The 21,476-nt window shown below is 37.7% G+C and overlaps 1 protein-coding gene and 1 long non-coding RNA gene across 3 annotated transcripts in view; one reads left to right on the forward strand and one right to left on the reverse strand.

The window, feature by feature from the left end:
• LOC130159366 (uncharacterized) overlaps positions 1-8,142 on the forward strand; it is a 34,563-nt gene extending 26,421 nt beyond the window's left edge. Inside the window, exon 3 of the long non-coding RNA XR_008825719.1 lies at positions 7,800-8,142. This is a non-coding gene — a long non-coding RNA (uncharacterized LOC130159366). The remainder of the gene's footprint in view (positions 1-7,799) is intronic.
• CDH11 (cadherin 11) overlaps positions 1-21,476 on the reverse strand; it is an 81,788-nt gene that overhangs the window by 13,466 nt on the left and 46,846 nt on the right. Inside the window, exons 4-9 of one of the 2 annotated variants that reach the window (XM_056360905.1) lie at positions 8,203-8,308; positions 6,923-7,318; positions 5,602-5,896; positions 4,726-4,845; positions 4,045-4,212; positions 934-1,121 (exon numbers count right to left, since the gene is read on the reverse strand). In XM_056360905.1, coding sequence (XP_056216880.1) covers positions 934-1,121; positions 4,045-4,212; positions 4,726-4,845; positions 5,602-5,896; positions 6,923-7,150 — 999 coding nt within the window. In that variant the 5' untranslated portion in view covers positions 7,151-7,318; positions 8,203-8,308. The remainder of the gene's footprint in view (positions 1-933; positions 1,122-4,044; positions 4,213-4,725; positions 4,846-5,601; positions 5,897-6,922; positions 7,319-8,202; positions 8,309-21,476) is intronic. The other variant, XM_056360904.1, reaches the window with a different exon arrangement.

The raw sequence follows: 21,476 nt of genomic DNA on the forward strand, positions 1-21,476 counted from the left end.
TTCGGGAGGCTGGGAAAAGCCACAGCACACCTGTGCTGTCAGTAACATGGCATGGCCGCAGCGTTGCAGCACTGGGAACCTCAAAATGATCATGCAGGTGCCAACCACAAGTCACAGTCTGCTAACACCATAGACTAGTGGTGTGACAGTTCCACCTGCATTGTAAAACACACAAATAACACACTCCCACCTCTACAACAGAGAGAGTAATTGAACCACAGCAGAGTTTTGACCAGAAGAGACCTCTGGGTGTCTTTCTGCGAGACCATCCCAATGTGCAAGGCAGGGCTAACTTTCACATTAAATTGCCCAGGCCTTCTCCTTTCAGTTTTGGTTATCTCCAGGACAGATTAATAGCTATAAAGATACAAAGGGCAAAATAATAATGCTGAAATAATGAATAAGATTTATGATTTATCATTTGTAATTTAAAATTCATTTAGTAACACTTTTAAAGAGCATGCTGATGGATTGTATCCGAGATCACCTCCGTATTTTTGCTGCTTTTCTCATAGCCTGTGACTCCTTCAGAACAATATTGTGGACAATGCACAGTTGAAGAATTCAAACTATAGGGCATGAGGCTATTCAGACCGAACATAAAGCAACAGTGAATGTGTGCTACTTATCAGCACTAGGCAAAACTTCATTAACAATGAAGCTGATGGCATTGTATTTTACCGTGACGTTTTATTATGAATTCATTTAGTTTGTGCAATTTATCCACTGTAAGTATTTATGTAACTCTTCTGGGTTATTTTCTTCCATTCCAATTCAGCTAATGGGGAAATGGAATATTAAGAGTTAATCACAGCTCTAGAAACAAATTAAGTGAAATTGCATTTACTGATATTTGATCTTAGGTGCTAATCCATTATTACCAAATCTTCTGTCAACAACAAAGAATGCTACACATTGGTAGGTAATACTCACCTTCTTAAGCTTTACAACACCTTCCTGAGTCTCGTAATCTGTTGTAATTTCAAACATATCCATGCCATCTCCGTCAATGATGCTGTAAGCTACTAAGCCATTTTCCCCAATGTCTGGATCTTTGGCCTTCACTCTTCCTACTTCCTCTCCTGGAACAGCTGCTTCCGACACTGACATCTGGTACACACCTGGTGGAAGGAAAAAAGGCATCTGCCTTAAGTATGCAGTCTGCTCTCCAGTTGTGTATTTACTAGTTTAACTTGTAAGTTCCAAATAAACACAGTAATTTTTTACATTTTCAAATCCCCTGAAGGAATGTTACATTATAAAGAGCTCTGAGAAGCAAGTCAGTTGTGAAATCTTGAAGCACATTGCTAATCTATGTAACATTACCTCCCTACTGATGTTTTACAACACATCTGTGTATCTCTCTGTTCAGGGTAGGGTTAAAAAGACAATCAATTATTCCGAATGCAGAAATTGTTGTAACATCAAGGTTATCATTCATATAAGAAACATTATTACAAAAAAGGAAGGAAAACTCTCTTTCATACGACTCATAGTATGACCTTCAAGTCTCTAGAGTCCAGAAGCATTTCTGCCCATTCATTCAGGAGCCATAAATTTTATACAACAAATTGGATAAGACCTCTCTGCTGTGCTGGCTAAAGAATAGATCAGTTGCTTTCTATGGCTTAAATTTGGAGGGTGAACGTACAGTAGCAATGATGCTTAAAATTCAACACAACAGAGAATACATACCAATTTGTGTGGCATTCCATATCAAACAGAAAACAGCTTTCCTTCATCAAACTCCAGCAGGAAAGCCATCCCCAAACATCCCATAGATGTGTTGCCGTACAGTTTTTCCCTTGTGTATTCAGGGGCACCAGAGGAGAGCATTACTGTTCCTGGATAGATCTCTCTCCAACAGTTGTCCTTTAGGCAGCATTGATTTCACAACCTTCCCAACCCACTCCACAGTTTGGATAACATAACCTCATCCTAAATGTACAAATCTATGTAAGCATTTTCTGCTACTTCATCAGCACATCAGCATTAATGAGTTGGGGGGGGGGGGGGGGGGAAGCATAATAAAATAAAATAATCTAATTTATCCTCCGCTCCATAATTGCTCTTTGTCGCTACACGAGCACCCTAGGAACATCAGGAGACTTACACCAGGCAGGGACTTGGCTCATTACCCATAAAAACAATTGGCACATGTCATTGGAATAGGTCATTAACTCCAGTCACAAAGAACCCAAAATGTAAGCACATAACTCATTAAGTGCTTGAGCAATGAACAACAACAACAAAAAAAAAAGAACAAGAAGAAAGAAAATAATAAAAAAAAATCAATCATTTGAATGTCTATATGAACAGGCCAAACCTGTTTCTGAGATACAAAGCATTCCAAATTAAGGTTTTAAGTTGGCGTTAGATGATTAAGTTTAGTAACTGCTATTTAACATTTCTGATAATTTTAAATATTTTCCCAAAATACTCGGTAAAGTGGCTGGAATTTCTAGAGAAAAATCCATCACTTGATGGAATTAATCAACAAAATACCATGTACTGGGGTTCCAGGTTATGATTTGAGTGAAAAGGTATGTTTGTGAGCTATGTAAAACCTGACATTTTTAGGATTTAATACTTTCCTATTAGAATGGTAGAAAATGCTGACATAGATTTTTACATTTAGGGACTGGCTATGTAATTTAAACTTTTGCATGAGGGTCCAGGAAGCTGCAACATCGGAAAAAGAGCTGTTAGAGAGATGGTCTTATCCAGGGTGTATCAGTGTCATACCAGTTGCTCAGAGGAGAAACAGGCTGGGCTGGGCTGGTGTGTGCACTGCACTCCAAACAAACCCAACAGAAACCCATGCAGAGATAAGCTGCAGAACAGATGTGTGGGTCCACTAATGTACTTCCACCCAACTGTGAAGACTGAATCTGTTAATGTCAGTCCTGATTAATTTTATGTGTGAAAAATAAATAGCACAGGTATAAAAAATTGCTTTGTTTGACCACCAGCAATACACTTCAACCATCAATTTAGAAATGTAATTGTACTAAATTTAGCTTGGACTGTCATGGTAAATATAAGTCTTGAGGAATATCCAGTCTTAACCTTTATTCTTACGGACATTCGCCATCCACAGAGTGTTTAGAGAAGTAAAGGATAAAGCATCAACACTTAAAATGAAAGGCTATGTGAAATAAAAAATGATGCTCACTCGCTTGAAGGTCTGTCAAAGACCTGAAAGGGCATAATCAGGAGCCATTAATAGATTGTACAACATTTTCATCAAGGGCCAAGAAAAGCATGAGACTTCAAGCCTGAGAAATACAGCTTTAAGAACATAACGTAGATCTTTTCTTTATTCATCTTCATCAAAAATCAAATTGGATTTGTTCCTTGAAAATGACTACCATAACTATGCTTGCAAATAGCTATGAACTTGGAGTACTGAAAGGCATGACACGAAGCCACTTGGAGACTTCTTTCAAATGCTGTCAGTCTAATTGGAGAGATTTCTGCCGTGATTTTTTGTTTTAACCTCCTATTTCCCTGCAATGATTTCTAAAAGTTCTTGTGGTCTGAGCAGAGTAATGAATGCTACTTGCTTTTTTATAGTGTCTTTCACCATCCACAGCAGAATTATGAAAAAGGGAAAAAAGGTAAACCAGCTAATCCAGCACTGCTGCAGGGCAGGTACATTTTCTAGTATTCTTGACCAATTTGATTTAACACACAAGATGGCCCTCAAGAAATAGGGCTTCTTTCTCCACTAACAGAAAAGTCCACACTATGTCTCCCTGGTCATACCATAGGTGTATTTCTAATATAACATGGTCCAGTGGTTTAAAAAATGAACTGTAGGGTTAGGAATCCTTCTAATGTAATCTTAACCTTAAAAAGCGTCTCACTTTGCAACACAAAGGAAATAATCCAGATTCTAAGGCTCTGTATGTTACTAGCAGTATGTAATATTTATCTATTCACATGTGTGCTGTGATAATCCATCAGTTACTGCTTTTTGAATACATCTGATAGTATACAAATACAGGTACTGGTAGTAAATGCAAAGAAGTTGTTACTTACTCTGTGGGAACTTTGGTGGGTTGTCATTGACATCTGTAAGTGTAATTGTCACTTTGGTTGTCCCTGAGAGGCCTCCCATGTGTCCTCCCATATCTTTTGCCTGTATTACAACATGATACTCTTCCTTAGCTTCTCTATCCATATTTGGAAGGGCAGTTCGGATAATTCCTATAAATACAAAGAAAATATGGCACATACAAATTTTCATATGTTCACATCAGGAGAAATTGGACACTGCATTTTTAGCTTGCATTAAAACACAGCAATATTTGCAGTGTTGGTGCAGATTCTGTTTTCCCTACACTGTGCATCATGCTATGCAAGGAAAGTAGCCGAAATATTCAACACAGCTGAACACAGAACAACCCTGGAAAAACTACAGTTCAGCGTTGAAACTGCCGTTTTTATCATATCATATCATAACATATCATATCATATATCATATCATACCACAAAAGAAACAGCATCATTGCTCTAGTGTAGTGTAACCAGAAGCTCTATTGAATACCAGGGGACCAGCCAGCAAAAAAGCTTAGCTGGAATCGAGAGAGAATGAAGGAAGCTTTGCACAAACACGTCAGTAGATATATCCAACTGTACTGCCTCAGTCAATATACTTAGTTCTTCATTTTAATGTATTCCAGTTATGAGGTCCTACTCAAATAAACTGCTCAATAATACCTGTTTGAGCTTCCACCGAGAAGTACGGCTGACCTTCAAGAATACTGTAAACCAATTTGGCACTGTTCCCATAGGTAGGATCATCAGCATCTGAAGCTGTTACCTGAATAACTGATGTACCTAAAAGTGGAAAGCAAACACAGAAGGAATACAGTCAGAAGCAAATGTGTCTGTAAGAAGCGTGCGGATGCTTTCAGTCATACAGCATAACTATTTCTTAACTTTTTCCCAGATTCGGTAAATGAAAAAGAAATGTACTTGGCCATTTATATACGACAAAATAGACTTGTGTGATCCAAAAAGATTTGTCATCAGCTGTGATGTGGATTCATGTTCTAAACACTGAATATATAGAAGCCAGCAGTCACTCTGTACCAGTATAGTTTTTTTCCTCGGTAGTTTAAGCCTTAGATTGTTTTTGTCATTAGCCAAATAATAGTTTTCTGTTTACATTTTCCTCAGTAAGCTGCAGAGAAATCTTTCCTGTAGAAATCTCTGAGATAGACAGAAGCTTAAACAGAAGACGAAAATGGAATAGATAGTGTGGCAGTAACTCCTTAGCTTTGTTATGCAGCTCTGCCAAGGGAATGATGATGTTTACCCCAGAGGATTCACACCCCATAAATTCCAGGGGACACTCACATTCCTTCCTAGAAGGAAATAGTCCTGTTCTAGGAACCATCTAGAGACACTTCAATCGTGACAGCTAGTAGCTGTGCAGGGTTTGATTTGGTCAGCAAAGTAAGACAAATTGACTGAGCCACTGGCTGAGCATGAAGTAAATTTTACTTCCCAATAAGAAATAAAGCCATGATGTACTGACGATGCAACATCTTCCATAGGGCCAGGAGCTGAAGCACATTTACGAGTACTTACCTACGTTTGATCTCTCTGGCACATTGGCATGGTAGTTTTCATGAAGAAACTCAGGCGGGTTGTCATTTATATCTTGAACTTTAACAATGAATTCAGAAGGTGGTTCCAAAGGTCTGTTAGTGTTCCTGTCTACAGCTTGTGCTGTCAGAGTGTACTGAGCTCTCTCCTCCCGGTCCAGTGTCTTTGTTGCATGGATGTTCCCTGATTTGTCATCGATAACAAAAATGATTCCTGCTCCTTCACCTGAGAGAATGTATTTAATGTTTCCATCTCCAGAATCAATATCTGAATGAAGCTACAAAACGAGAAACAGACACACCTTAACAAGATGGTATACTTGTTATATATGCATTTATGAAAGAAAAAAGTTCAGGAAATATTATCATTTCATAGTTTTCAAAAATCTTGTCTTACATCAGGTGATAATCCGTACGCAGGCACACGCTGTGAACACATCTGCCCTGCGCTCAGAGAAGCTGCCTGCGCAGACTTGCATGCTACTGCATGTAGTGTGCTACTGAGACCCAAGCTTTAAGATTTAAGGTTTAAGATTTAAGGAAGAGAATGCATGAGAAGATATTTAGAAAAGGTTCTTTTTTCAAATGAGGTTGGAAGGAAGAGTCACTTTTACAAAGATTTTGTACCCTACTTACTAATGTATGTAAAAAGCTGTTAAGTGACAAACGGGATGTGACAAATGAGCCAATCGGTGATTGCCAACAAGTTTTTAATTACAACCTCTTCGTTGTAAAGGAAGTAACAAAACCTTACATTCTTATTTTCACAACCATGTATTTATATTTATGTATTTATATTCTGTTTGTGTTAGACACTAACAGAATAAAATATTAGTCCAGGATGCGTGTACATAGATATATATCTTCCTCTATACATAGCCTTCATATATTTAGTTTTACTGATAACATAACATTAAAGAAATGAAGAGATACCTACTGAGCAGTACACTTTTACTGAGCTGCTGGGTTAAGGCATTACATTTTAATGACCATTTTTAAAGACCCAAGGATGATACCAGATATTCTTGATGCATATTGTTGCTCAAGTGGTTGCTGTGGTTCCTGCTGTCGTGTTAGATAACAGCTTGTACCCCTTCATTCAAAGACTGTTGAGGTCAATGGAAAAGTCTGTATTGACTTAGGTAGTATATTGCTTAAGACCTTAATTGAGCTACAATAGAACGATTAATTCTTAGGTGAATCAGGCAGCTGCTGAAGAAGCAACTAATTCAACAGAAAAGCAATGGCAAGGAAAGAAAGCAACTCACAAAAAATTCAAGAATGAAAACCAAATTCTTTCTTACCCTTCCTACCAGTACAGGATCTGGTCCTGTATACTCTTCTATAACAAAGAACTGATTCCACACCCAGCCTCTTTTTGAACGATGCAGAACTTGTCCTTCTTTTCCCTTTTCATGGTGACCATGAAGTGATGGCCTTGCGTGGTTCAGTTTGTCTGTAGTTACGGCATGGCTGTAATACAGCACACCCAGGCAGATAAGAGCGGCATGTAAACAATTGTCCTCCTTCATTTTTGGTTATTTTGTAGGCACAGGAGTATCCAAGAATCTACCCCTTCCACCTTGGAAGTCAAGAAGTTTGGGGCTACTGAAAAGTTTCAGATAAAATGTTCTGCACATAGGATGCCACCACACATTAAACACATCACCTTAATGCTCTGTAGCTTCCCAACTTAATTCCTGAAAGAAAAAAAAAATGGAGAAGATAGTTTTGTTATGTCTTTGAGGTGCAATTCTTTTTTATTAAGAAAATAAAACTAGGACTGCCTTGGGAAATGTCAAGATAATAAGAAGATTAAAATATATTCATAATTATTAATACTGAGTAATGAGTATATTTGGTGTTTTGTTACATGTACCTGCCACCTTGTAAAATCTCCTGACTTGCTTGTTAGGGCCCTCATTTGGGAGTTGAAAGATAGAGAATCATATTCTCTCATGATTCTTCCAAATGGATTTAGCCCAAGATGCAAGGTAGCTATAGAAACACCTAATTTATATCGACACCCTCTTTGGAGCTTAGATCCAAGCTGTTAAGCCATAGGTTTAGATGTAAGATAGATACCAAGATACTTGCTTATGAAGAGTGGACTATTTCTACACATGCCTTTTCATGACCAACAGACTTTCATGTCGAAAATAACTACCTATGTTTTTCTAGGCAGGAGCAGCGGCTGACAGAACTCCAAGGACCTACATTTTGGATTTAGACCCTACCCTTGAAGTAGCCCTTCTGCCTCCCTCTGAGGATCAAGTTATCAAAGCAGAGAAGCAGCACTGATTGCCAATTCGGCTGCCTTTGTGCTGGTGATGACAAATGCCACAAACAAATAAAAACATATTCAGGTACCTTTGATAATATAACAATTGATTTGGCTATTTGTTCCTACTTTCCCTGTGATTTAAATTACCAGAATGATATTGATTTCTTACTTTCTAATAATTCTTAAAACACTAGGTCAGAATTAATATTTGAAGCAAAAATTGCGAAATACAGTGAAAACTGAACTGAGGTCTATACCTCCAGCAGCTAACGATCCATCAAAAAGGCCACTTTCACCTACCCATGGGGTTTCCAACACATAGTACTCCAATCTCTACAGAACAGCCAAGTTTTACAAGGTCCCTACGATGTTTGGTTTAGCTTTCAGTGTAATTCACTTTACTCTTCTGCAAGATAGTAATAAAACATTCAAAGTTATATTCATACAGGCATGTGTATAAATATATGCTACCACCTTCTTTAAAGCAGCATGACTTTTTAAATGAGAAATAAGGAGATCTTACACACGGTATCTGTGGTGGAGAAATTATGAATATAGGGAAAAGCTTGAACATACATCAAATTCTATAACTCCAGAAACAGATAAACAACTCACTAGCACCCTTTGCACAGCTACAGAAAAATACACACCCAATATTGACAGACAGGGGTTTATAAATAAGTAATTCATAATTAAGGAATGAAATATTTGGGTTTGTTTCCTCAAAAAATGATGTTTTTCTTTTTATTTTGTTGAAAACTGAAATCACCTCAATTACAACACCACAATGGCTCCAGCATAATGAATTAAACGAAAGTCACACGTATAGATGCAAATATAACCTGGCTTTCCTAAGCATACTTATTAAGTACATTTGGTGTATCCATTTAATTTTTTACTATTGTTGTATGATGTCACATTACAGATGACTCATACCAGCATGGAAGACATGAAAAAGAAAGCAATATTATTTTGGTCAGAAAAATGCTTTCATTCTGATACAATATAAGCGTGTGAAGTGTGGAGCATTAGGTCTGTGGTGGAAGTGGCTTAAATATGAAAAGCCCTTCAACACTAGTTATCATAGTGCATTCATATGATAATAGCTACTCCTAAAAAGAAAGGACACTTCTTTTACCCCCCAGTTTGGCACAGAAAAAATAAAGTTGAACCCCTTAATATGCAACATTTACTTACTAAGTTTCCGTATCATTTAACTTTACTAAACAATAGTAAGTTTTCTTAAATATAAGCCATCAAATTCTCTACTAATCCCACAGCTGTAAAATTAGTTATTCTGTCCTGTTTAGTAAACACCTCTGGGTTTACATCCTTGTGCCAGGTGTAAATTTAACACCACAGCAAGCAGGCTGTGAGGTCACCTCTTTTGGCTGCTTTGTCTACAGAAATTTATGGATGCAACCAAATTCTACGTATTAAGGCCAGTTCAGTCTGCTTCATAATCGCCTTCTGTTAACCAACGATACTGCTGTCTGAGATGTAGTGTGGTATGGAGTCTCCTTTGAGCCAAATGGTCTTCAGTGCCACGCACAGGATACCTAATTACACTGGGCAAGTACAATTGCTATAGGGATCTATAGCATGAATAATATGCTCCAAGCAGAAATGAAATAGGAAGGTATGCTTAGGCAGCTGTGCATTGTTAAACCTGTTGTGAAAAATAAATAAATAATAATAACCTGCTTGCATTAATAGATTTTGGATGCACTTGAAAATTAAATTCACTGATAATTATTCATCATTAACATCACATAATGATCTCAATGATGAAAATAAGTAAACAAATATGACCATTATTCCCAAACTTCTCGATACTGTTATGTAAATCAGTAAACACTTTATAAAGATACTTACTTAACAATAATGGAAGAGCCAAGCTGATACATAAGCTGCTTATTATCAGCTATTCAAGAGTGAAGTGCTGGAAACAAAATCGTAATCACAAAACCATGCTTAATTTACTAATAAGTATTTAAAGCAAAAACTGTTTGCTACCTTTTGTTTTATCCTCTGCATATAAATGTACAGAGAGGAAGCCACAAGGCTAACATGTCTTCAAGATAATAAAAATATTTCTCATTCACTACTTGGGCTAAAAAGAAATCACTAAGTCTCTTTATGGTAATTGCTTCTGTTTTGAGTTATAATGTGAAAGGACTCCACGCAAGTCATACCAGGTTGGCTCTTTAGTGAGTGACCTACTGCTCGATAGGCTGCAATTAAGCTAGAGCTGCAGGCAGTGTGTCTCCCTGGCTTCCCTGTGCCCCTCTCGCCTTCTCCCTTCCTGAAGTTCACAGTCTCTGTCCAGTTACACAGCGGCTGCCACAGCAGTGAGCCCTCCAACTCCCATCGGCACAAGAAGAGCCAACAGAATAAATGAACAGGGTTCCACTGAACTTTATGAAATTACTTACATTCAAAACCACTACAATTTGGCTTTTTACAAACTATATTCCTCCTAAAAGGAAAGGTGCAGAAGACACTCTTAAAAAGTTAAAGCTAAAATAAACTTAATTAAAAGCCAAAGCAGTATTATTAACAACAACAAAGCCGTCTTCTATCTTCTTTTTTTTTTCCCCAAATAATCTACTTAAACCCTTTCAAACATTTTAACATCAACTTGGCTGCTGAAAGCCTACAGTTTCCTACTTCTTCAAGCTGAAAATATGGAAAAACTGTTAAAGAACTTATAAAGAAATTCCTTTTCTCTTGTGGAAAAATACCTCATAGCCCTGTACCAGTGGAATACGGATCTGAAGACATTAGCTGCCGCAGCTGCCAGGACCGCTGCTCTGGTAAGCGTCCACAAATTCTGTGTGCAGCACTTCTACCCAGGCACTGCACAACACTACACAGATAGCGAACTGTCAGAATCGTTTGCTGTGGATGTTTCTCGTCTTTTCACAAAATCAGTCTTGCAACTATCCTCAACATTATTGTTATTTCTGCACATGGATTATATTCCTCAATGACAGCAAAGCCATCTCCGTGGGCAATTGACCAAACTGCAACATCCTGATTTTTTCCATTGTTATCTAGAATTGCACAACATTTAATTTTGAAATCCTGTTTTCCTAAGAAATCTGTAAAAAATCTGCTTCCCACTTCTTTAAATGTAGTGGATGCCAGGTTTGAACTAAGATGGACTTTTTCTCATAAGGAAGAATTCCATTAACATATTTTAACTGCATACAAGCAAATGTTGGCAATTTTGGTACTGAATAATAGCTCTGCAGGGATAAAGGGAAAAAAGACTTAAGTGGCCACCACACAAGGTCAAATCACATCAGAAAGGCACATGAGTGCAATAAGATTCCCAAACATTGTCCGTGTAAGTTGATCAGTTGAGGTATGCAGGACTGAGAAATGTTAAAACAGTGTCTAGTCACATACATGGTGAGGCGTATACACAGAATGTTCAGATGTAAGGAGAGATCTCTCTAAATAATTGCGAGAGCATGCTTTCAGGGCACTTGTACCTACATAGATGGTATGTCTATGTTCCACACTTGCAGTCGTTACTGAATTTTGGAAACTAAAAGCCAGCAAGTTTCAATTTTAACCTAAGTCTGTTCTTCTGCTGTTAGAAAATAAAATTCATCAATATTCCTAAAGAAGGTATGCTAGTCAACTAATTCAGAACACATCTGTCATCAACTTGAAAAACTGTATAACCATGCCCACAGACTATGGCACGGAGTAGAGCCAGGGTCTTGACTCCTCCAACACATCGCCTCCGCTGCCCTTGCCCTGAGACCGCAGAGCTCCCAATGCGCAGCACAGCCCAGCAGAGGTGGTGCGACAGGCTTACCCCTGCTCTGACAGGCTAAGCTAAAATGTCAGTCTGCTCTACAAAACTTCACGCACAAATCTGAATGACTGTTCACGGATGACTAATAGATAAAACTAAAGAGCCAGCAAACACTGTTCTAATGACAAGACCAGTCGCGGAAGTGAAGTCTAGCCAATTTTAAATTTCTTTCATCATATTTATAGCAAAAATAATCCCAAACAATCATGATGACTTCCTGTGGGCTATTAAATGACCATATGCCAAATTACAATAGACGAAACAATTTTTCTGATTTGTCTAGGCCATAACTTCTGGATGATACATTAAAATAGCAATTGTTCTCAGGAATACACTTGGCAGAAAGCAGTCAAGAGCACAGCGTAGCAATATAATAATGGATGATTATGTTCTGAAATGCTTTGCAAAAGTATCAAGTAAATATAGTAAACTCCCAGACCAAATGAGATTTTAGCTGTAATTAGAATTAGCTGAAAAGATGAATGATCTATTTTACAATAATTTTATCATCAGACAAGGAAATGAATAGTTTTTTAACGACAGAATAAATATTGTATCATATTAGTTCTGGAGTTAAGAGTGCCTGAGATTTGGGCATAAGAACGGAGAGGTGGGCACAGCTGGCTGAGCCCCCGGTGCCTGTGGAGGGAGAGACCCACTGCGGCCAGGCAATGCCCCCAGCCCTGCAGGGGCCCTCCTCCCTGTAATCAGGCATAGCAAAGCTAACAAGAATCAGGGCATTTTTGTGCTTTTGGGATAGGGCTGTTCTGAGCAGCCTCAGGGCTCATACTCCTGGTTTAACTTAAATGGTTAGCTAAAAGTCTCTTTCTTCCTTGAATACTGTAATTGAGGTCATGAAAAATAAGCAGTTCACATGGAAAGAAGGTAGGAAAAAGATTTCCAGATCAAACAATCAGTCGAGTCCCACTGAGCCCATACTGGTCAATCTTCAGGATGTCTAATGAATTTAACTACTTCGGGAGTTTTTAGTAAAGTACATGAATTGAGGGATGTGGAATAGTTTTGTGCACAACTGTTTCATTACTCGTGCATTGGTGAACATATGCATAGCAGTGTAAAAGCAGAAGTTCAGTCTAGCAGGTATTTTTATCCTCTTGTACACTGCTGCATTCAAAATACCTGATACCTGATGCCCAAGTATTTTCAAGAAATACATACAAATTAATATAAAAATGTTTTTTAAGGATCCTAGTTCTTGCTGCAGAAAGCTATTCAGCCCTAACCAGTTTAGTTTCACACATCTTGATAACCTAACATTTGGTTTTAATTTTTTTTCCCCTGTTTAACAAACTTTGTTCTCTTCCCTTGACTCATTTCAAGAAAACAGTACGTAAAGGTAAACAAATAGCCTGGTCCCTTTTGTTTATGAAACAAGATAAAATAAGAACGAGTACCTTCCACATTTAAAATTAAATTAAGTTATTCTCTTAATTACTTTTTGATTTTAAACTGTTCTGCATTATCAGATCAATCTCTGAATACTTTTTAGCTTAAACTCACTATACAACATACTTGTTGAAAGGAAAGGATCTCATTTTATTTACATGAAATAAAATTATGCAACACATCAAGATCTGCTATACAACACATCTAGTTTCCATGACACATATAGCAAAGCCAGTTCTTAAAATAAATCCTTTAGTCCTGAAAAATGCCAAGCTTTCTGTGAGATACCCTATATCTGGACAAAACTGGAATTAGGATTATTGCATTTTTCCACTGGAACTAGAGTATGCCTGATTTTTCCTTGACAGAGCTACTTACATGATACGCAGAATTGAGAGAGGTACAACACTGGTGTATCATCATTTGCAAGGTCTACTTTAAATGGAATGAGGCAACGTCAGCTTTTTTAACTTTCAGCTGCACCCCAGCTGTTAAGGGCTTTCTGCATGTCTTTTCAGTCAGGAAATCAGCCCATTAGGAGATGGAGTTCTGTTTCTCCAAACGAACCACTTATCCCAGGACAGCTCTGGGACATAGAGATCTATTCATACACCAGCAGAGCTCCCTCCCAAAGTACCAGGACCGTGGCCCTTACCCATCGCATACAAAAGAGGAAAATTAAAAATGAAAGGACTTAATATATAGCAAACTGACTTTATGAATATGACTAACCCCATGAGACTAGTCATGTATATATGTATCTACTGGGAATCAAGCATTAAAGGCCCATATGCAGTAGCCTAATGTAAAACATTTTGTTTAAATGACAAGAGCTCTGACTTCTGATACAAGAAAAGATTTTCATGCTGTGTAAGTAACTGGTAAATCTCATTCTTCCCAATGTGCAATTCTAAAACAGACCGCCAGAAACTAACACCCCGTGAGCCCTTCTGAAACCCTGAATCTTCTTGCTGAAGCATATTTCAGGTCTCACTGGAGTGAACAGCAAACAACCCTCATCTGAATGCAAATTGATATAAAGTCTTTTGTGTCATTCACAAAATATAATTAGCCTTATGAGACAGAAGTGTTTAGTCAAGAAAAGGAAATTTTTCATATTTAAAGATATTTGGGAAAAAAAGTCTTTTAGTTATTCCACTGAATGCTGAGAACCTTATACTCCCCGAGTTCATACTCTGCTGTTTTGCACAGGAACACAATGCAATTGTAAAGGATTATAAGCAGAGGCTGCAGTTCTGCAAAGTATATATATATAACTTTATATATGGTGTGCAAACAGCCAAGGTACTAGGGTATCCTACTACAGAGGGATTCTAGGTCATGGCAAGATTTGTATGTACTAAATACATAAATAAAATCTTTGCAGAAGTGGTGATTCTCATCTTTAGCAATAGAAGTTGCTTTAAAAATGCTAAGTTTTGTAGAATCCTATTCTGAGTTCTGTAGAATCCTATGAAAGGAAATCTTAATCCTTTGCATTTTTAAATTATGTTTTATAGCACTGTATTGGATTACTGAGATGTTTAAAGCCAATAATCCCCAGTTGCTCCAAACAATAGGTTTTGAAATGTAGCCATATTTTCCTGTAGCAGCTTTGAGACTCAGTATTAGGAAGCCATAGACAAAACCATAAAATGATGCCTCTTTGAAAATAGAAGTCATTTTGCAGGGAAGAGGAAGAAAAATAACCTCCTGACTAATATGATGCGATATATCCTTCAGTATCCACCTCTGAAATCATCATGGAAGGAAAGTATTTTCATCAGGCTTTGATTTAATTTGTACTCATTCAAGATGACTGAAATTGCTGTTTGGTGTGCTTCATACAAAGCAGTAGAAAGTAGGAAGACAACTTCGTACATTATGAAGTGAATGACATAGAAATAAGCCTGAGAGAGTGATATTAAAAGGCTTGGGAAATGAAAAATGGCTGTAAACAGAGTTTTACATTTACTTGCTGCCCTGGGGAGATCCACTTAAGATAAATGTGACAGAGGCTGTCTGTTTTTAAGCATAAACTCTACGGGAAAACAACTAGCACAAGAAAGGTAGTCTTATTAAAGAACGTGGTGATTGATAGAGTCATTTAAAGTAATGACTAAGCTCTTGGTAGAGTTTATTTTAAATAGTAATTGTGTTCTTGTGCACCTCAGACAAAGTGGAATTCTCATAATTTCCTGTATACTCAAAGGCCAATATAGCCACAGCCTACGTCCATGCTAGTTTCAATATAGTTTGCTATTATTTAAGTGGCTATAAGTGACACCCTGAGGAAGAAATAAAGGACAACTAAAGTCACCTTACATCCAACTACAAATGCTGTACTTACATGCTAAGCCAACCTTAAATATATTTTTTTCTTTAAGAATTTATACTTATGAATAGCTAAATACCACTTGTGCTGTGACTGACAGTCTTTTTGGTTTATGCCAAAAGCGAGACAGAAAGTCACAATTAAACAGCGATAACTGAAAACCTATCAAAACCTAATGACTACAGCCAGGCCTCAATCTGTGGTGCTGTACTTACAGCTTCATTTCTAGAGGCAGCTTCAGCAGTGCTGCTGAAATTCCCAACTATTATAAGCATCTTGTGTGGTCTTTATATGACTAGTGTCTTCCTCTACAAAACATTTTTCCACTTTGAATATAATTCTACTAGACTACTCGACCTGCCAGTCCCTTTCAATTTGGTCTCCCTCAAGTAGGAAAGCTTCTGATAAAAGATTGCCACTTCGGAAGCACATGCAAACCACCCTGAAGCAGTTTGTTTAAGGCTAGTAACCATTGTGACTCTCATTTAGAGAGGTTCACATAATTAGATTCTCTATAACACTTATCTTTATAAAACTTGACAAGTTAGTGAATTACGAAGAGTCTCTTTTTTCAAATAAATTTGCTAGAGAAAGAAAGGTGAGAGCTACATTTCTAATCAAAGAGCCTTCTCCTTTTCTCAGTTTTCTTGGAGCTGCAGAGGGAAGAGTTCAGATCCTTCAGCCATGAACATGTAAGGTTCTTTTTGATGGTTTGCTCAACTGTTCCAGTTTAGTGCAAATTTCTTCCATAAAGAGCATAAAAGCCACTTTGAGATTTTCTGAATGAAAAACTGAATCAATAATTAATTTTTTCATAGGCAGAGATTGTCTGTGAAGAGACCTATTTTGGCTCAATAGCATGAAATAGTAACATCAGAATACTCAAACACATTCCTAATACAGTGTCAGTAGTTCTAATAAAGGAGACCACCACTGTTTAAGTACCTAATGGGAGGCTACAGCTGAAAGGACCAAAACTGCAAATTTAAATTATTATCTACAATCCAGTAAATCACAAGATTGTAATTCAAACAATATTTGCATAAATATCATCTGAGATGTCTGGTTGTAAGCAGTCACCACAGAATATTTCCATTAAACTTAAAAAACAAACACAAAGAAAACACCACCTTCACTAGACACAACCTTCCCTCTGGCTTCCTGTGCAGCCTGACCTGCTTCGACTACTAATCAGAGAAACTATGCATTTTCAGTGTTCCAAAGCTATAAGGACTAAGACATAATTCCCAGTATTATGCAAAATAATGCATTATCCCAGAAACGCAACAAGAGGTGCTAAGGTGATGCAATTAGATGCTAAGCGTATAAATAGCACAAAAAGATAGGCTTGTCAGCTTGCAATTAAAATTTGTTTTTCATGCAAATGATACATTTGCAGAAAAGGGCAAATGGTTCAGCATATTTTGCATGAACGTAACTCATTGTGAGTTAAACCTGTTCATTACATACCTCTAACTGATCATATGAAACACTAATACATACCAGAGATCATGGATTGGCGCTATTTCTGACCTGTAAACAGAGATACTGCAACAAAACACTTCATTTCTGTTCTTCTGTTAGAAGCCATTAACAACAGCAGCTTTAAGGCAATGCCTTCCTACAGTAGGAACAATGTCTGGCACCATGAAATCATGCAGTAGGGGCAAAATTCAAATACCTCAAACCTATAGCTGCTCTTGCACAAAAGCTCTAGTTTCAGAAAATGATGTTCCACAGAAAGCCGGTCATAGGAAATTGGCAAAAATAGACATTTGTTTAATTAGATTAATGTTACTCACAGCTGAATCCAAGGATCAGCTGGAATCAGATGTATCCTGGAAGTGCATTGTATGGTTTGGAGATACAAATACCCTAACTTTTGCCACCATTTCCCTGATGTCAAGGGTAAGTCTTGACCTTAAGAGTGCAATAATCAGGACTTGTAGCATATATCTGCACCTTAGATCACCAACACCTTTTTTAACAGGACAGTATAAAAGCACTTGAGCGTGAATGAACATGTGTGTGCAGTCAGGTAAAGCTTTAACTTCCAAATCAATAACGGATAGTTTTCTCCCTAATTAAGACCAATTAAATGTTACTTAAAAATGAGCTTGTGAAAGAGGAAAACCACCTGACGCTTGGTAGAACTGCTGGATTAAAAACAGTCTATTTCTTGGATGGAATGACCTTAATATGAGACAAATACAGGGGAAGGGATTTATATTCATAGGAGAAAAACAGAGTCCAGTAACAATAACAAAAACAATTAACACACATGAATATATATATATTCACACACACATATATATATAAAAAGACTGAAATCTTTGGTCAAAAGAATAGGATAAGGCATTTTTTCCCATTAAATATACCCTTACATTCAGCAATATTTCCTACCAAAATGCTCTTTTCAAAAAGTTGCCAGGGTGATATCACTATTTCAATCCAACCAATTTCCTTTGAAGTCTCCCATAATGGTAATGAAATAAATTGCTCTTGCAGTAATTACGTTTTTTCTGGAAAGGGAACTATTAGGGTGAAGAGAGAGATGAGAGTCTGTCACCAAACATAATCTTTCTAAATACATTGGTACTTGTTACACTTACTGGAATAAGAATGGAATACTTAGAAACTTTGGACCTTCCCAGTTTTTGTAAAGGAAATGTCAACTTCACAGTTGAAGTAAGAAACAAACTAAAATCACTGCTGACAGTCCTGGGAGTGCATAGAGAAAGAAAATGGAAGTTGTGTCAATAGAAAGCTTTTAAAGACCATATGTGTTAAGCCCAAGAGAGCTAGCATGAGCTAGGAGCCCAAATTATATGTTGAAGCAAGTAGCTGGTGGACAAGTTGAAGGTGACTGAAAGCCCAAGACTAATGAGCGAGTGTATTGTATAAAATGGCACTCTCCACGCGAGCACAAATACATCATGCTTGCAAGAGCACGAGGCTTTGGAAACCAGGTTACTATAGTTCTGTTAAGAACATTCTGTGTATGGCAATTCGTCAGATCAAATACCTCTCATCTCTGTGAATTTTATCATCTTTGATAGAGAGAAATGAGGCTTTCACAGTTCCAAGTAGTTTCAAATTACATAACTTTATGTTTCATCTGTACTTTTCCTCTTGTTTACAAATCAGGCTAAAATCATTAGTTGCAGCGTGTTGAGTGTACCAGGAGGTTTGTTTATGTTTTTTCCTCACTTTGCTTTCCCTGTCATTTGTTGAAAATTGCCATATACTTGCCAAGCAACCTGTAGCATCCACTGATTTAACCATCAGAACAGGTGCCATAACCCTCTACCTTGTTCTCCAGTCTAGCCTGATATCTCAGACTTCACAGAATTTATATCGTACTTTATATACAGTATTATATAATACTGATGCTCGCTGATTTTGTTCACATTACAAAGAATCTGGAGTTTTTCATTTAAAAACCTATGCAAAACTTCATTTCTTTGTGTATAATAATAGAATACTTTGCTTATTTCTTTGCATATAATGCTGAACACTTCCATCTTCCTTTTTCCTTCAAATCACTTTGGTAAATAACATAAGGTTACATAAGACTAACCCATACAGATTAGTATTTGAATTTCTTTATGGAATCTTTACAGTATCACATCCAAGGATAGTGATACAGTGCTCTTCTACAATGCTAACCCTATATTTTCTTGCCACTCCAAAGGCCAAAAGACAGTGTTTTCAACTTAAAAACTCACAAGAGTGAGCAAAAGGAAAAGGAATGATTTGGTACTACTTGTACTTCACCTACAATCAAAAATAGCTTCCTGGAAATGCAGTGGTCAGAGAGAATAAAGCACCAGACAGGCACCAGCTGGAGAAACTGGATCTGGGGATTCATCCAAGAACTGGGAACACATCTTTCTGAACAGACAGGCATGTTTCTTGTTCAAATGTAATGGCTGTCAGGGTAAACACTGCCTTAACATGTTTTGTTGTTTTTTCTAAAACTTTTTGTGCCAATTTTGTGGACACCTTCTGGCTTAAGCTTCAGTGAGTGAGCCTAACCGGAAGGATGATAAATGCATATTATAAAGCAGGGAGAACTCATCATGAAGGTCATAGGCAGGCACTTATGCTATGCTATTTGTAAACACAGCTATAACTAAACCCAACTATAATATGTAACACGAGTGATTATGTAAGAATAAGACTGCCAATATGAATGTTTAGTAAATGCATATTTAATAATAGAATTTAATTAAACAGCATAAAAGTAATTTTCCATACGCAAGATGAAATCGATAAAATTTCAGAGATTTGCCAGCCAGTAAAAGTGTTGCCATTGTTTGCAACATGGCAAGGGCTGCTTGTGAAGCTGACAGCACAGGCGTTAGGACTCATTCGTTAGGCTTCATGGGGACTTGTTCCAGCCTGCCTGGGGCTTGGGTTTAGTTAACTTACGTGGCTGTAACAGGTTATCTAGGGACTAGGTGACTACTGCCTGATTTGTTTTAACTTTTTGCTTAGCTTTAGGTGGCTGTGTGTTGTAATGCAGTTGGTTAATGTATATGGAGCTTCAAGCACCCTGTACTAGTGGCAGCTGTCCCTGCCCTTGGCAGGGGCGTTGGAACTGGATGATCTTTATCCCTTCCAACCCAAACTGTTCTGTGATTCTATGATATGTATTGTAATGAACAGATAACAATTCACTATTCCATATAGAACACAGTACCTATGACCCCTGAATAAAATGCAGCATAGATACAGACATGGGATGATATAAGGAGATTTGAAAGCCCAGGTACAAGAGGATAGTGGAGGCCCTAGGGCTGTAAACTGTTCACCAGGGGTCAGCTACTGGCTATTAAAGAAAGCAACCTTGGAAGCTGCACAAAACCAGGTTTAGAGATAACGCAGAGAACAAAGGACAATATTCAATATACATAAAAACACACCATTGACAGTAAAACTGGATGTAAGCGGAACTACAGACCAAGGAAGAACATGCACGGTGTGGAGATGTGCAGTATAATGTAACAAAAATTACTCCAGGTGGGTATCAGAGCGAGGAGGAAGAAAGCACCACCATTGTATTGCTCTGGGATGCAAAGGTCCTGCATCCCCATCCCTGCCTGAAGATGTCTGCCTGAGAGGCAGTGACATGTGACACCTGTGAAAGGGTAGATACTAGAAAGTTTCTGTATATCACTTTTCACTGTATGTAACTTGTATAAGAGCTCAACATGGATGAACTAATAATTCTTTGGTTAGACTGTTAAGACTTTACAGTGCATTCTTGGCTTTACATATACATTTCATTCCTTTGGCCTAAACAAGCTCCACAAGCTGTAGCGTAATAAACTGATGGAGACTTCAAGCAATGTAGTCTGAAACCTGGATGCAGCACACCAGTAACTGCTCACAGGCAAAGTATTTCAGTCTAACAAAAGACAATGTTGTCAAACGTGTGAGCAAGCTCACATTAGAGAAAATGGAGTTTCTGCTGAAAGGAGGTAACAACATGTGGGGAGCAGAAGTAACCTGGATAAATAACTGGGCCAACGGAACATCAAACTCTGCTTAGGAAAGCTGGTTTTGACAGTCATTAAAAAAAGCCATTATCATTCTAGCCTTTGCTGGGAAGTTTTCCCACTTAAACATTTAATTGGTCTTTGCATTTGTTAAATGAAAACACTCTTTAAGCAAATCAAATAATTACAGATCTACAGGGAAAAAAAGGTCATTCCATTTGATGCAAGATTTCTTGAATACACAACTATCATATTATTCTGTTTATCCTGCAAGCAGCAAAGTAGCAGTAACCACTGGGTCACTAGCTTTACTGTGAAACAGCACAACACAGCCTTTGTTGAGCTTTCCTTGGGGTGAGTCATTGTGACTCACTGAAAGCGTATTCCCTGGGATGGGGCTGTTCTCCCCTGTGTCTTACGCAGGGCACAGAGGGAGAGAAGATGGAAGCGGTACCTTTGGACATGTAACCAGAAGAACATGGCAGTGAAGTTTGCA

The sequence above is a fragment of the Falco biarmicus genome, chromosome 15 (genome assembly GCF_023638135.1).
Source record: "Falco biarmicus isolate bFalBia1 chromosome 15, bFalBia1.pri, whole genome shotgun sequence".
NCBI lineage: Eukaryota > Metazoa > Chordata > Aves > Falconiformes > Falconidae > Falco > Falco biarmicus.